Genomic DNA, 14,761 nt, shown 5'->3' on the forward strand with positions numbered 1-14,761 from the left:
GCATGTGGTGCTGGGGGATTGAACCGCTGTCCCTGTGCTTTGCCAAGCTTGTTCTAAGTAGGTGCTTTAGACCACTGAGCCATCTCACCAGCCCCTGATTAACATTTTAGCTCCATCTGCAACTTTAATCTTCCTTCAAGTAATATAATACATTCACTCATAGGATTTCTAGGAGACAAGGACTTGGGTTGAAAATGGGCAAAAATATACACAAGTAAATCCTCCCCCCTAATATAAATACCCAGTACCAAAAAGCTGCCAGGAGTGTCACAAAACCTGGACTCACTGAAGTTAAACTATTCACAAACAGTAACTCTTACCTTGGTGGACCAGTCCCTGGGTAACAAGCATGCTTACAAGTGAAAAAGGCAGAGCTGTAAAACAAAAATGCCCCTCAATATTGGGTATATTAAAACATGACCTCTCTCCTAGAAGCCAGGGATAATCACTCTGAGTTTTTGTCTTCCCTTCCTTGGCAGTGGGTCTTATTCATTTGTTATTTTACTTATTTAACAAATACTTAAGGACTGCATGGGGAGTTTTCTTGGATCTTCCTCATTCAATCTGATACACAGCATCAATCTAACCAAATCTGAGCTCCATTCATCTCCATCTCTGACATCCACACTTTCTAAATTCTCAACATGTGCAAGATTTTAATCTCTGCATCCAAGGGCATGCTAGGGTGTCTGTACACTTAGCTGCTCAATTTTGGAGCTATATGTTTTGATATTTCAATCCAGAAATATTAAATAGCACGGTGATAGACTCCTGCATAGATGTCCTCTAGATTCACTAATTGTGAAATTTTTGCTTTATCCCTTTCAGTAATTTTTCAAGCCATCTGAAATTTGCAAACATCATGACACTTCACATGGAATATTTCAGCAATATCTTCTAAAAACAAAAACATTCTCCAGCATAATCTCAATCTTATTAGCATACTCAAGAAATTTGCTTCTTGACTACTCATATACAAGAAAAATTATATTAACTAATATATAATCTATGTTCAAATCTCTCCAATTGGCTCAGTAATGGTGCTGCAAGCTTCAAGGACAATGTACAACAGTTACTCTCTATTCTGCTTTAATATAGGATAGTTCCCTTGTATTTTATTGATTTGTTTTTGGGTTTTGTTTTGTTTTCTTGTCTTTCATGATATTTTGTCCCACAACCAGATAAGATATTTGTTTTAAGATCAACAGATTATCAGAAAATTATATTCATGTTAAACACGTACAATATTTAGCTGACTTTTAACATAGGCAATTTAATTTAGAAAAAGCAGTTTCCAGTTCTGTCAATATGTGTCAGATGACTTCCTCCAAAAGCACAGAGCAGTAACAAACATCTATTTCTTCCTAGCAACCAAGACAAATCAAATAGCAACCAATTCTTCCACTCATTGCCAGCTACCCGATGGTAGGCAAATGGTTGCACTGAAGTGCAAATCTACTAGGGCTCACTAAAGTATCTGGTCATATGTTGTTAGAAGAGACACAAATGGTTAGAAGCACAACCAGCAAGTCATTGTAACACAGGAGGAATATCACCTTTTAGAGTGTTACTTCCAAACCTGGTGATGCTAGATTTGTATGACTTAAGAACTAAAGATTAGAATTACAAAATCTAAATTATTCCTGCCAGCAATGTTGCAAAATATTGAGGTTACAGCCATAGGCTGTTATGCCTTATTTATTTTTTCTCCTAAATTTTATTGAGAAACAAATAGCAATGAGACAGTTTCAAACCAAATTGGTAGGACAGTTTCAACAGTTAAAACATTGCATACATTCTTCCTGGTGGTTAATTGCTGTACAAGATGCGGACTGTTACTACTTTTTAAAAATCTTCTCATCCTCTTTATTTTTATTATATTTATGTGTGTGTGTGTGTGTGTGTGTGTGTGTGTGTGTGTGGCCAGCTCAGCCCACCAGGGGGCGGGCTGGCTGGCACGTGGTGCTGGGGGATGAACCGCGGTCCCTGTGCTTTGCTATGCTTGTTCTAAGTAGGTGCTTTAGACCACTGAGCCATCTCACCAGCCCGTTACTCCTTTTTAAAAAACATTTTTTTTAGACAGGGTCTTTCTATGTAGCTCAGGCTGGCCTTGAACTGACTATATTGCCTAGGCTGGCCTCAGACTCCTAGGAATCCTCCTTCCTCAGCCTCCCAGGTGCTAGAACTAGAACATAGCAGGCCTGGCTATGCCATTTTCAAATGATGAGTCAGGAGTTTTCTTTTTAAATCTGAAGAGACTTTAATACACAGCTTGACCTTACACCCTTATCTGATATAAGGCAGGCCCAGAAAGAGGAAGGAACTCAGTACAACATGCTATTCAGAAATAGTGTAAGAGAAGTATTAATGGAACACTGCCATTATTCATTCAATAAATAAGTACTTACAAGGTATTTTATATATCAAAGGCATTGTGTTAGGATCAAGGATGAAGGCTTGAAAGAATTTAGGCATCATTTCTGAGTCCTAAGAGGCTTACACATTAGTAAAATTTAGACAAGGCCTACTTTCTAGCCATCAAGGGATTCTAAATATTCATTTTTTGTTTTGTTTTTAATTCATTTTAATGAGAAAAAATAGCAATTAAACAGTTTCAAAACAGGTTAGTAGGTCAGTTATGATAACTATACATTGCTTATTGTCTCTGTAACCGTTATTCAGAGGACAATCTAAACACTGATGTTGATACACGCGGTGCTCACCTGAAAGGAAGAGCTATGTGTCTATTGCTTTCTGCTAAGTGAGGTAAAGGGCTCACAACTAGATGTCACTTCTGCTCAAAAAGAGGCTAAAAATGGATTTAATCGTTTACTCATTTATTTATTTGGTACAGGATCTTGCTATGCAGCTCGGCCTCGTAATGATCCTGTCTCAGCCTCCCCAGGGCTTGGATTACAGGCGTGTGCCACCATACATGGCAGGGCATGGGGTACTGTTGGGGATGGAACCCGGGTCCTTGTGCTTGCCAGGCAGGCACTTCGATCACCGAGCTATCTCCCCAGCCCTCAAAATGGATTTAAACATCTCCAAATATCAAAGTTCTTCACAGACTTATGCAAAACCCTGCTCAATAATAAATCATCACCATAATTCAAACAGGATATGGAGATGGTTTACAGCAGCACAGACAGTGTCAATGCGCATGAAGAGGGATGAGGTTACCTCGCTTCCAGAAACTTTCTTCTTGACATTCTCGGATAATCTTGGCAATCTCCCCTTTGTGCATGTGCAGTTTTGATTTTGGACAAAACAAGAAGCTCTGTAAAGAAAGTCACATGGTGAGTTAGTTCAGATCACCAGACAAGCATCCAAGCCAGGCATAAGTGTCTGCAACCACAGCACTTGGGAGACCAAGATGGGCAGATCTCTGCAAGGTCAAAGGCCAGCCTGGGCTACACAGTGAGTTCAGTCCTAGCCTGAACTATTATATAGTGAAACCCTATCTCAAAACACAAAAAATAAAACAAAATACAAAGCAGAGCACCCACTCTGTGTGTCTCTGCTTTTCTTTCTCTATCAGTGCTGGAGATTAAATCCACGTTAGGCGAGTGCTCTGCCACGGAGCTACAACCCCAGAACTTTCTGTTTGGAGATAAGGTCTCCCTAAATTGTCTAGGCTGGCACTGAACTTGTATCCTTTTGTCTCAGCCTCCTGAGGAGCTGGGTCTACAGGCATAAGCCATCACACCCAGCTCTTGATCAGTGGCCAATCCAGTGAGTGGATTCAGGCACCGACTGAGTCCCAGGTGGAGAGACAGTGACTTACTGTCTAGAGCATCAGGAGCAGAGTGGCTATCTGGAGAGGGTAAATTTCAACTGAGGCCATGTGTTCTTTCTATGGCCTTATTTTTTTAAAAGACTATTTTTTTTTTTAAGACTATTTTTTTTTTAAGGCTACTTATTTAAAAAAAGCATCTCACTATGTAATTCTGGCCTTGAACTCAAGGTGATTCTCCTGCCTCAGCCTCCTAAGTGCTAAGACTATAGCTGTGTGGTACCATGCTTCACTCTACCTGTTTGGTTTTTTTTTTCCTGCCTGATCTTAAGAACCAGCTCAGTGCTGCCTCCTTGGTAAAGGGACAGATCTGCTGATTTTCCACTGCTCTTTTTAGACTTTTTTTTTTTTTAAATAATTTTACTGAGAAACAAATAGCAATGAAAAAGTTTCAAAACCGATTATTAGGACAGTTTCTATTATTAATGTATTGTATATTGTTTTTTTTTTTTTTTTCCAGTTCTGTAATTTTATTTCCAAGTTAGTTCTCATCCACATTCACTGTCTGGAGATTTTTGAACGTGGTAACAGGTACGTAGGTTACCAAGGTATACAGCTTGTTTGGTGAATCTTCATCCTCATTCCGTTTCCTGGACAACCGCACTCGGATACGATATGGAACATTCCTTATTCCTTTGGCCCAGACAGCTTTGTTGAGCCTGGTGTCAATGCGCACATCGGGAGTCCCCATTTCCTTCATGGCAAACTTCCGGATCTCCTTAAGTGCCCGAGGGGCGCGCTTCTTGAAGCCCACTCCGTGGATGCGCTTGTGAATGTTGATGGTGTACTCTCGGGTCACCACCTCGTTGATGGCAGAACGGCCCTTCTTCTTCTCGCCACCCTTTGCAGGAGCCATTCTGCCGGGCCCAAGTTGGAAAGGAAGAGCGCGGTGGATTGTGGGACGAAAGGCCGCGGTTGCCAGTAAACTCTGTATTGTATATTGTTGTCTTAGTGGTTATTCATTGTACAAGATACAGACATGATATCCTGTCCACAATCACTATTAGAACAAATCTTTCTATTCATTGAATTAAGAGAATATACCTGTATATCTATCCTAAGTATTTTGGTTTTTTATTAACTTTATTGAAAATCAATAATTATATATCATATTAAAATTTGTAGAAAAATTCAAAAAAAATTTTTTTTTTTCAGAACTGGGGATTAAACTCATGCCCTTGCTCTTGCCAGGTAAGCACTTATTCTACTGAGCTATCTCCCTGGCTCTTTAGACTGTTTTATAGCAGATATCAAGGAGGGTGATAGGCACCATTTCTTAAGCACTTTCTCCTGGACTAGACACTGTACCAAGTTTGTGAAATGAATGATGTCATACTCATAGGATGCAGGGGCCCTGTGGCTCCTGTACCTTCAGAGCTCTATAAACTTTGCAAGCCAGCAGTCACCCTGTTATTCTCCACAATGCATGACTCAGTACCAGGATGTAGTGATCAGTGCAGCCCAACAGCTGTAATCATGGTAACGCAGAGTGCTGGGGGAAGTGACCATTGTCATTCTAGTTACCTTGGCTCCTTAGCATAAGTGCTCGCCAGCAAGCACTCCTGTGGATCCAGTGTAAATACGGTCCCCAACTCATGATGGTTCACATTCTTTTACTTTATGGTGGTGGGAATGGATACGCTTTCATATGTGGAACTCTGATCTTGTCCTGGGCTAACCATATGTGTATTTTTCTGTGGTAGTGGGCAGCAGCTCCCAGTCAGTTCCATAATCGCGAAGGTACACAGCCAGCACTTTACACTGCACTGTGTTGGGAAACTCCACTGATGGTGGGTTTATCAGCATACAGCCCCATTGTAAAGCAAGGAGTATCTGTAATTGTTCTTGCTCCTGCTGTGGCTCAGCAGAAATATGGATAATCGCCCTCCACTGTACCCATATATACACACTCAGCTATCACAACTGCTGGGCTCCTGCAGCCAAGATCACCACTTCTGCAGTCTCCTGAAAGGAGCCAAGGATCCTTTTCTGCAGAGCCATAAATGTTTTATGGCTCTCTATTTCACAGGAGTGGCTCAGGTGTTCAAATTCTTCCCCTGTGACCTGTTAGCATTTGCCTGTGTGCCTCCCCTATGCTCTGCTCCTTACATGTCTCCTCCAAAGACAATTTTAGCTCGAAATGTTGACTCCCAAGACCATGAGTTCCATTTCTCCATCAAATATTTTCTCTCATTTTATGTTGCTGAAGCAAATAATATTCATTCCTAATAAGCTGAAAAAATGTGCCCATGTTAACACGTGGGTTCCCAATCTGATGGCTAATTAGTCATTACGGACTCTGCTCTCCTAAAAGCAACACCTGTCAGCAGCATATGCTTAGTATGATTATCCTTATTAATAAAAAATGTAAAAATAAGCACGATGTATCATGGTACATCAAATATGTTCAGTCACTGGCACCCTCCTTTTGAGTTGACTGAGCTGGATTCTAAAAGGGAAAGAATTAAAAGAGTTTGTAAATAAAAATTTAAAAGGCTTTTTTTTTGAGACAACCAAAAACACATTTTCCTTCCTCAATCCATACTCCCTGTACTGACTTAACACAGAGCCAGACTGATTAAAAGGAAGTAAGAAGGCAGGTCAGGGGAAGTTTTATGACCATTTTCTGTGCTCTTCCTCTTCAGATGGCAGCTTTCACCCTCGACTCAAATTAAAGTTTATACCTGCTTGCTTGACGGCGGCAAGTGGGGACCCTTCTCTTGGTTTCCATGAGTAGACATGGAAGCCATGGTGATGTTCTTCTGTTCTCCTTGCACGCTTTGCTTACTACTCCTTGACCTGAGGAAAACAGAAGAGAAGGACTAGGGCTTATCTGAATGTTTTATATCAGCATTTACTAGTAGCAACAGAACTTAACTGGAAAGCTTATTTTGATCTTGTCATTAATCTGTAACCATTTATAAACTCAATCTGTAATGCCACACACACATACACCCCACATTCATAAATGGTGACAGATCATGAAATGTCACACCACATGGTACTTAGTGAACTGCTTTATTACCTGTAAACCACCCCCAAAAGGTCTGATTACAAGGTCATTAACTACACTGATACTAATGGAGTGTCTACTACACGCCAATCCTGAGGGTACAAAGAATGAAACCACTGCTGAAGGAGCTCACAGTCCCAAGGTGAAGACAGATAAGCAATTACACAAAATGTGAAGGGTTTTCCTTTAGGGCACAGGGTATAAGGAAGGAGACAAGGAAGGACTGTCAGATCTCAAGACACCAACAAGATGACTCCCGGGCTTTCAGATGTGTAGAAGTGAGTGGACACCAGGGGCAGAAGGACCAGTGCGAAAGGTAATGCAATAGCCACACAAGGAGCAGAAGAGAACAGAGATACCACCCTGGTGGGAGGATGCAATGATAACTTGGGGCTTGGGAATGTTGTATTTAGATACCTGTGGGGACAAGCAGTGGAATTAGCCAGATGAGACTAGAATATCTGAGAATTTGGATCCAGACTTCCAGGTTAGGGACAGGCCAGAGAGTTGAACTGGGAACTACTAACATAGAGACTGACAGGTAAAATGAGGAACCTGAAGACCGTCTAAAAAGAGTACCAGAGAATGTGAACATTAAGCCAAGGGAATATGGATGGGAAGGAAAACAAAACAAAAACAGGCCAAAGAAAGGACTGAGGCTGTAGCTGATGCAAAAGGCAGGAAATTACTAACAGGGGAATGAGTCATCAGCAGAGATTGGGGCTCAAGCAAACAGGTCCTGGGTTTGGCAAGGGTAGCTACACCCCTAGTGGACTCTGAGCCTGTGCCCTGCAAGGGCAACTTCCCTCTGCAGCCTGGGTGGGCTCCATAACTAGTGTTGAATTCCGTGCACAACAGCACCTTACATACACTTGTTTCCTGCAATAGTTACTGAGCTGCATGGCCTGTGTGGTAAGGGAGCCCCTATGTGCACAAGGCTTCATATTCATTATGTGTTTGGGCTTGTTGTAGGTTCCCCCAGCAAGGGAAAGTCTTGCAGTCAAGAAGAGCTCTGTTCAAATTCGGACTCCAGAGAGGGGATGTTCCTCAGGAGTCAGCATGCCTAGTGTGTGCCAAGTCTACCTACAACTCCCAGTGTGAAAGCAAATCAAATCCTGGCTTTAGTTCTTGCTGACCCAATGCACTGAGGCAAGCGACCTGCTGCATCTGGGCCTCAGCCTTCTTACCTGCTCAGTCGGTGTGATGGGGACAGCAGTCTTCAGGGGCTGTTGCACAAAGAGCAAGGATGAGCGATGAGGTAAGGATGAGGGATAAAGCCCCTAAGCCCCAGATCAGACTGGGTACCTTATTTCCTTAGGACCCCACGAAGTCTTTGCTGATCTAGGGTCAAATTAACTTTTTCTTAAGGATTAGGTCCTGGCCCCAATCAGGAAACAAGGATACCTACCATAGGTCTCAGCCTCAGCTCTGGGGGATCTGTTCGCTATGCAGCCCATGCATACTCAGTCCACTTCGAAGCCAGCCCTTTGAGGGACTCTGCTTCCAAGCCGCCCAGACCCAGGTTTTTTAGGCTGGGTGGGGGGGACTGGGGGAGGACTGGAGTGCTAACAGCGAGAAGTGGCAGCGGGTTGGGGTAGGACGGATAAAGAAGGGCCGCAGTTTTTCTAAGGGAAGTGTGTAACTCAAGAAGCTGCCGCCAGCCCGACCCAGAGGCCACCTGCCGTTCCCCAGATGCGGGCCCCCACACCCTCCCGGCCGCTGCAGAGCTGCCGGGTCCGCTCGCGCCCACCTTTGAGGACCCGACAGCAGAGGGCTCCAGGCCTGCCGTCGCCTCCCCAGGGCGGGCTCACCTGTCGGGGGCGCTGGTCGCCCCTGGGGCCGCGTCCGGGGCAACAGTCTGCGAGGAGGTCCCTACGCGCTCGCCCTCCCGCCCGCCGCCCGGCCCTCGCCTTCCCCTCCGCGCTTCCTCTCCTCCCCGAGGCGCTCGGGCTCCTTCCGAATTCTTCCTGCTCTCGCTTCGCTCCGCCCCTCACCCCCGCAGCGCCCACTCGGCCCAGCGCCCTCCTCAGCCCACCGCCGGCCTCCGCAGTTGCGACAGCCGTGCCCTCCCGCAGCGCTCGCGGCGGGCCTGGGGTCTCCCTTCCCGGGCTCCCCGCCCGAGCTTTCCTGCAAACGCCCCCTCCTCTCGGTTGCGCAGCGCCCTGCGGTTTCCGTCCGCCCCCGCGGCCCTTGCTGAGCGCCCAGGGGAGGACCTGCAGGCTACCTGCGCTCTGAGCGGTCTGCTGGGCTGTGTCCGGCGCCTTGGGCGTCTTCGTCCTGCCTCTGTCCCTTCCCGCCTCTGGCCTTCGACCTGCGTGGGGCGTGGGGCGTGGGGCGTGGGGCGGCCACCTGCGGGGGTGCCCTTTTGCGTTCTAGACTCCGCTGGGCGCAGCACCTTACCTGTGGGCTGGGCCGAGTCGGGGAGAATGTGAACCGCGTGCCAGCCCTCCCTGGCTCCGGACCTCCCACACCGCCTGGTCTGCTCTCTGCCACCTCCTGTGCTGGTAGCTGCCATCCTGAGGCCTGGCTTGGAGGCCTCCTCTTGCCAGGTCCTTTCCCTTTCCCCTGGGTCCTGGTCTTTCCTGCTCTGCTTCCAGATGTCCTCCAGGAAGACCTTGAGCTTCCTGCCAGCCTAAAGCAGGCCTTCTTTCTTCTCTTTCGCAGCACAAGATGCCATTGTTCTCTCATAGTATTTTTTCACAGGTTGTTAATCTACGTTTGTTAATATATGTGTATAACTGAGGGAAAATCTAAATAAACCTAGTACTTTCACTTGCTCTTAGTTCACGGTCAAAAGCACTAATTTTGGAAGTCACAAAGCTGAGCAACCTTCAACCTTTGGTCAGATTTCTGCTCAAATCTACAGATGGATATATTAAGCAATTCAGTAACTTTTGTTTCAAACTGGTGGTACACATTGATTTCCTCTTAGTTCACCTGATAATCTCTCTCAAGGGTAGACACAAACAAATAAGAATAACTGAGATACTGTCAGTGTTTACAGGGTCATAATGATCAATACACTACCAAGCACCAGGTTCAATGTCATGTGACAGATCTTTAGTGTAGCACGTAGAAATCTCCAGTCACCCATCGTTTCCTCACCTAGTCCACTCTTCTTTCCCCTTACCTAGGAGTGAAAGAAACTTCAAACCTAGGCTGACTTAAGATAGTTTTAGTTGGCAGTAGTATCCCATCTTCTTTGGGAAATCCTCTCCCCTGTAGTGGATCATTGGCCTTGCAAGCTGGGAGTTGACAAACCCAGCATAAAGCCTTTGTTCCTCTCCAGCTTGAGTATAATCCTCATGAAGTTCAGAACAAGATGGAGTCTGTCTTGTTTGCCATTGTGTCCTTATCATCTCAGGTATATGAAGAGCTCAATAAATATTAGTTGCACGAGTAAATTAATACATGAGCGAGAGTTCAAAGACTATTAAGATACTTTTGTGATGGCCACAGCGCACATACCTACAACTCCAGCTGCTTTTTTGCTGAGTTGGGTCTCAAGTTGAAGACCAACCTGGGCGATGTAGCAAGACTGTCAAAGAAAAGGCTGGGGATATAGTTCAGTGACAAAGGTTTGCCTAGTGTGCACAAGGCCCTGGATTAGGTCTTCAGTGCTGCCAAAGTCAATTCAAAACAAACAAACCATACAAACATTGCTATTACTGGGCATGATGCTACACATGGGTAATCCCAGGCACTCAGGATACTGAGGCAGGAGGATCACTGCAAGTCTGAGGCTAACTTGTGTTACATAGTCCACACACACACACACACACACACACTCACAACTATATTTCACATTCTTTAGTAGATTCCCTCAGACCATTTGATTCAGTAGATTCTCTGTCTCGACAGTGTGTTTTCGTTTCTTTTAATCCGTTTTCCTCTCAAATAAAAAGAAGATAGTTTTGCTAATTTTCTGTTGTGTTACTAGGAGTAAGAAATAAGCCTCTGTTGTTTTGTGGTCTGAAGAGATCAGCTTTCTTGTTGCTTTTGTGATTTGAATGAACGGCCCTCCCTTATACTGAAATCTGACAAATACCCCAACTGACATTTGTCTTTTGACCTCTTGCTGCAGTTCACTTGGTACCTCACACCCTTCTTTACTTTACACCATAATGTTCCAGTATATTACCATAAATTAACTAGAAGTTACTGTATTTAATGTGCATGAATTATTATGAATTCTTTAAGTGGTGTCTGCTGTGCGAATCTGTGGTGTCCAGGTACTGTTCTAGAAGAAAAGGTATAGGTCTTCCCACAAAGGATTTGTCACCTCCCAAAGAATGAGATTAGCATAACAGGGGGCCGGGGAGATGGCTCAGTGGAATAAGTGCTTCCCTGGCAAGTGCAAGGGCTTGAGTTCAATGCCTGGTTCCACAAAAAAAGATTAGCATAACTGGCCCAGCCAAAAAAGTCTTCATTTAACAAAGCCCTCATCAGGCTTTCTAGAGAGCCCTTCCTCATCTTGGTCTGGGAAGTTTATATTTATAATCCCATGGAAAAGTTATTGGAATCCTAGTGAATTAACCTATCTACCACTGCCAGTGCAACATATGGGGAGAATAAAGATGCTAACGTGTATTTATTGTTGTAGGGAGCCAAGGAGGTCCTAAGTCCAGCTAGGATGATGACCAACTGGAACAAAGCCCTTGACCCAGAGCCAAACTCAGGTTTTATTGATTCATCATGAAGGGAATGACTTAGGGGTGAGTATGAGAGTGGTGGGAAGTGCGTGCTGTGAGCTGGGCTAGGTAGGAGGCCTGAGATCACCTTTGCAATATGCAGAGAAAAGGGTACACTGAAAGAGTAATCTGGACAACATAATTTGAGCAGTATCTAATGTCTTGGGGTCAATGCTTCAGCCCTGATGTGTAATTTTTTTTATGCCCTGTAAAGTCATAGCCTCTTATCTCAAGGCTCGATCTCAGCCCAGGCAGTTAGTGTGGAGTGTGGCACTGCTCCCAGCTCTCACATGTTTCTTGGGAGCTGCAGAATGGGGCAACACTGACCTGTGGCTAGACCGATGTGCATTGCTTAAAGTCAATTAAGGGGATAAGGCAAAGCCCTAGCTCTGTGCATAACAACACATCAAAATAGGGCCAGGTTTAGCCAAAATGGAAATAATTACTCTTCTTTCAAGGAGAGTTGGGCAGGTAGTCTTCCATAAGGCTTGAGATAATGACTACAAAGGCAATTACCACTGGTGAATGATGAAAACATAGTTTAGGAAGTGGCAAAGTATTTGTGGCAAGCTCCAGCATATGTTGCACTGGTAGTGGTAGATAGGTTAATTCACTAGGATTCGAGAAACATCTAAACTCATGTTCAGGGTCCTGCATGATTTTGCTCCTTTGTGCTTCTTAAACATACCTATCTTAGGCCCTCCAAGGGCCCTACAACATGACTGATGGTCTTTCCTTTCATGTTTTTCTGTGGGCTGTGACTGAGCCTCAGTCAACCTCTTTATGTCTTTGTTTGTTTCTTTCTTTCGAGACAAGGTCTCACTATGCAATTGGGGCTGGCCTTGCATTCACTTTTGTAGCTCCCAGTCTGGTCTCAAACTTGCAGAGATCCTCCTGTTTCAACCTCCCAAGTGCTGGGATTTACTGCATGGTGGGCACCTAGGGATCTGAAGCTGGACGGTGTACCAGGAGTTGGGGCTGAGATGGTATGTGGGACTGGGGATCGAACTCTAGTCCTTGTGCTTGCCAGGTAGGTGTTTCTGCCTCTGCGTTATCTTCCCAGCCCCTCTTTCTGGTTTTCTACTCTCTTGTATTCATTCTTAAAGACTGAGTTCTGGGGCCACCTCTGCTTGGAATCCTGCCAGACTCAATTTTGGTTTCCTACTTTCTGTGTCCCCATTGCGTTCTACATTGGACACCTGTTGGAAGTGTAGAGGGGTGCATATATAGGAAGATACATATCTCAAATATGATGTGCCTGACACTCACCTTAGTTTGTTTTCTACTGTTATAACCAAAAATGCCTAAGGCAGTTGGGTAATGTATAAAGAAAAGGGTTTTGTTTAGTTCATAGCTTGAAGATTGGGTGCCTCCCTTGGTTTGGCCTCTGGTGATGGCTGATGGCAGATAGCATCTCAGTGGTGAGACAGGAAGCCAGAGAAACATTCTGAGGTTAGGCTCACTCTTTTGTCACAACTCACTCTTGTGGGAACTAACTAGTGTCCCATGAGAACCACCTTAATCCCTCTTGAGAGCACTGCCCTCAGTAACTCACCACCTCCTGCTGAGTCCTGTCACTTAAGTGTCACATCCCCTCCCATCATCACTACACTAAGGGCCAAGCTTCTAACACAGGCACCAGTGGAAGACACTCAACCTATGTCCAAACCGTGGAGCTCTCTTCTGGTTCCTTGCCATCTTTTAGCTGTATCCCCCAGCAGTCTCAGGAAACATAATAATAACTTAGTCACATGGCCAGGGAGTGACAAAACTAAAATTTGAACCCAAACTCCAGAGCAAATGCCACCCTGCTGTCCCTCAGCTGCCATCACCTTGTTAAAACCATTGATGTCATTCATTGTCACTCTCTCTCTCTCTCTCTCTCTCTTTTTTTTTTTTTTTTTTTCTCTCTCTCTCTCTCAAATAAATAAATAAATAAAATTTTTTTTTTTGGTGGTACCAGGGATTGAACTCAGGACCTTATGCTTGCCAGGCAAGTTCTTATTCTACTGAGCTATCTTCCCTGCCCCTGTCACTACCTCTTGATGTGAGCTCCTCAAGCATAGGAACTGATCTTTTTCAGGGAGGGGTATGTTGTATGAACCCATGAATAATAATAATGCTGATAAATTAACTTGATGAGGTACCAAATAAAAAGTGAATGCTACATGCTCCTTACGGTATTGTAAGAGGCTTATGGTCTTTTGCTTTTCCTTCCTTCCTTCCTTTTGTCTGTTCTCTCTTCTTCCCTCTCTCTTTCCCTCCCTCCCTTCTTTCCTTTTGTCTTCTTTCTTTCCTTTTTTAGCAAAATAGTTGCAGGGCCTTTTAAATAATGTTAGAAATACATGCTATTGTCTCAACGCTATAGGTAAGAAAAATGGGATTTAGACAATGTAGGTATCATCACCAGCGTCCTGGCTTGGAAGAGACCATCCCAGGACTCAGGCTGTGAGGACCTGGCTCCTTGGCTCATGCTCTTAGTTCTGTGCCCTCTGTTGTGTGTCCAGAAGCCTCACAGGGCAGCAGAGACACACGGCCTGATGAGTAACAAGAGATGGGTGCACACACATGTCTGGGCAGCAAGGGAGGGTGGGGAGCCAGTCACAGCGTGGAGAAGTAGGGACAGTGCTGTACGTGTGGCCCCGCTGTGAGGATGGATTAAAACAAAGTACAGGTGCGATTCCACAGGGCTGGCCCATAACCGCCTCATCCCTGCTTGTGGAGGGCTCCGGCTAGCTTCCTGTGGCACTGGTTGCAGGGCGAGTGTGTAGGAGGCCATCGTGGCCGTCCACATAGGACCAAGCACAGCGCTCAGCCTCGCATCCTTGTCCTTCCTAGCTCTCCCCTTGCCATCTGCCAAGCTCTGCAAGAGGCTCTGAATCACAGGATCTCGTGAGTCACTCATTCCCTCTCTGAGGAATAAATAACGTCAAGTTTCACAAAGGCAGAGCGGTGGAGTTTAAATGAGGTGTCATACAAAGATGGAGCACAGGATCTGCTTTCCTGATGAACTGGCGCTGCTGTCAGGCGAGGCGTGCTGCCAGTGCTGAGCTTGAGCTTTCAGGCCATCAACACAGAGTTCTGGCTGCGTGAGTTTCATCTGGATCTGATATTCAGACTGCCAGACTCAGCAAGAGGCAAAGCAGGTCCCTGAGATCATAATTTTGGTCCAAATAGGGAAAATCCGAAGTATGAGAATGAATGCACTTTGATTTGCTTGTGTCTCCAGTCTTCCTGGGGACAGGCTTATCCTTCATTTCA

The 14,761-nt window shown here is 45.0% G+C and overlaps 1 protein-coding gene and 1 pseudogene across 6 annotated transcripts in view; both read right to left on the reverse strand.

Annotated features, from left to right (window-relative positions):
* Positions 1-9,293, reverse strand: part of Ociad2 (OCIA domain containing 2) — an 18,044-nt gene extending 8,751 nt beyond the window's left edge. The window contains exons 1-6 of one of the 5 annotated variants that reach the window (XM_023711147.1): positions 9,210-9,293; positions 7,997-8,035; positions 7,798-7,802; positions 6,481-6,597; positions 3,184-3,280; positions 321-374 (exon numbers count right to left, since the gene is read on the reverse strand). In XM_023711147.1, the coding sequence (XP_023566915.1) occupies positions 321-374; positions 3,184-3,280; positions 6,481-6,546 (217 nt within the window). In that variant the 5' untranslated portion in view covers positions 6,547-6,597; positions 7,798-7,802; positions 7,997-8,035; positions 9,210-9,293. Of the gene's footprint in view, positions 1-320; positions 375-3,183; positions 3,281-6,480; positions 6,598-7,797; positions 7,803-7,996; positions 8,036-8,559; positions 8,581-8,620; positions 8,744-8,803; positions 8,965-9,033; positions 9,124-9,209 lie in introns of those variants that run through there. The other 4 variants (XM_023711146.1, XM_023711149.1, XM_004627497.3 and 1 more) reach the window with 4 other exon arrangements.
* LOC101573673 lies at positions 4,260-4,679 on the reverse strand (annotated as a pseudogene). Its single transcript, XR_001117017.2, has one exon. The product of XR_001117017.2 is annotated as a 60S ribosomal protein L31 pseudogene (transcript).
* Positions 9,294-14,761: the final 5,468 nt, after the last annotated feature.

The sequence above is a fragment of the Octodon degus genome, unplaced genomic scaffold (genome assembly GCF_000260255.1).
Source record: "Octodon degus isolate 3935 unplaced genomic scaffold, OctDeg1.0 scaffold00019, whole genome shotgun sequence".
In the NCBI taxonomy this organism is placed as follows: Eukaryota; Metazoa; Chordata; class Mammalia; order Rodentia; family Octodontidae; genus Octodon; species Octodon degus.